Here is a 1,787-nt window from a genome sequence, read left to right on the forward strand (position 1 = left end):
TGCACTGACTGGGGGTCAGGGCTCACTCCCAGGTGTCCTGCAGGCCAAGGTCCAGCTCCTGACACAACACTGACCAGCAGCAATCAGGGCTCCAGCAACAAAGGTGAAGGAAGGTCCCCAAGACATGGAAAAGGGGGAGGTGTTTAGTGGCAGGAAAGGGTCTGTGAGAAAGGGCTTTGACTTTTCTGTGAGAAAACTCCCCTCAAATATCACTGTGATTCCTCCTTCAAAAGGTTCCAATGTCTGGAGAAAGCAAATGTCCAACAGCAGCTCCATCAGGCACTTCCTCCTGCTGGCATTGGCAGACACGCGGCAGCTGCAGCTCCTGCACTTCTGCCTCTTGCTGGGCATCTCCCTGGCTGCCCTCCTGGGCAACGGCCTCATCATCAGCGCCGTAGCCTGCGGCCACCACCTGCACACGCCCATGTTCTTCTTCCTGCTCAACCTGGCCCTCAGCGACCTGGGCTCCATCTGCACCACTGTCCCCAAAGCCATGCACAATTCCCTCTGGGACACCAGCACCATCTCCTACTCAGCATGTGCTGCACAGCTCTTTCTGTTTGCCTTTTTCATTTCAGCAGAGGTTTCCCTCCTGACCATCATGTGCTACGACCGCTACGTGTCCATCTGCAAACCCCTGCACTACGGGACCCTCCTGGGCAGCAGAGCTTGTGCCCACATGGCAGCAGCTGCCTGGGCCAGTGCCTTTCTCCATGCTCTGCTGCACACAGCCAATACATTTTCCCTGCCCCTGTGCCATGGCAATGCCCTGGGCCAGTTCTTCTGTGAAATCCCACACATCCTCAAGCTCTCCTGCTCACATTCCAAACTCAGGGAACTTGGGCTCATTGTGGTTGGTGCCTGTATAACTATTGGTTGTTTTGTGTTCATTGTTTTCTCCTATGTGCAGATCTTCAGGGCTGTGCTGAGGATCCCCTGTGAGCAGGGACGGCACAAAGCCTTTTCCACCTGCCTCCCTCACCTGGCTGTGGTCTCCCTCTTTGTCAGCACTGCAGTCTTTGCTTACCTGAAACCCTCCTCCATCTCCTCCCCATCCCTGGATCTGGCAGTGTCAGTTCTGTACTCGGTGGTGCCTCCAGCCCTGAACCCCCTCATCTACAGCCTGAGGAACCAGGAGCTCAAGGCTGCCCTGAGGAAAATGATGACTGGATGACTTCTGAAGCAACCAATTGCCTGTTTCCTTCTGCATAGTTTTCAGAATGGAACTCATGACAGGCCAAACAGGCCTGCCCAGGTTTTTGGTAGTGTTCAATGGGGTTTTCTGTTATAAAATTATCCTCAATAAAATTTTTAAATCGCCCTCAATAAATGCACTTTCCGCCTCTCTTGAATTTGATGCAGAAGCTCTGTAAACCATGGATTTTGCTATCACTACATTTGAAGAAAATAAACTACCTTGCAGTGCTGTTTTATCTGGGATCCCAGCTCTCAGACCTGCATGAAGTTAGAGGGGAGAAGGGGAAAAGTGTCCCAGCAGAGCAGCACGGCCAGGGAGCAGCAGGGATTGGTCCTTTCAGAGCTGCCCTGCCCAGCTCCACCCTGTCCTTGCCAGCCCTGCTGTGGCTGTAAGGCCGGAGTGCTCTGGCAGCTTGGTCCCTGTCCTGCTGCGTGTCCCTGCTGTGGCCACAGGCAGGGCCAGGCCATGGGCACTGCTGGGACACAGCTGGGCTCCAGCACAGCAGCTCCATCAGCAAAGGGCATCTCCTGAGGGCAGGGCAGGGACGCTTTGCTCTCCTCCAGAGCTGCTGTCAGCAATGTGCTCCAGG

At 54.7% G+C, this 1,787-nt stretch overlaps 1 protein-coding gene across 1 annotated transcript; it reads left to right on the forward strand.

The window, feature by feature from the left end:
* The first annotated feature begins 256 nt into the window (after window positions 1-256).
* On the forward strand, window positions 257-1,174 carry LOC139603615 (olfactory receptor 14J1-like). The gene has a single exon (XM_071454506.1). The coding sequence runs from the start codon at window positions 257-259 to the stop codon at window positions 1,172-1,174; it is 918 nt and encodes a 305-aa protein (XP_071310607.1).
* Window positions 1,175-1,787: the final 613 nt, after the last annotated feature.

The sequence above is a fragment of the Agelaius tricolor genome, unplaced genomic scaffold (genome assembly GCF_023055355.1).
Source record: "Agelaius tricolor isolate 1412-34295 unplaced genomic scaffold, bAgeTri1.0.p SCAF_40, whole genome shotgun sequence".
Lineage (NCBI taxonomy): Eukaryota > Metazoa > Chordata > Aves > Passeriformes > Icteridae > Agelaius > Agelaius tricolor.

Coding starts and splice junctions, on each gene's coding strand:
- LOC139603615 (XM_071454506.1), top strand. CDS start 257: ATGTCCAACAGCAGCTCCATCAGGCACTTCCTCCTGCTGGCATTGGCA.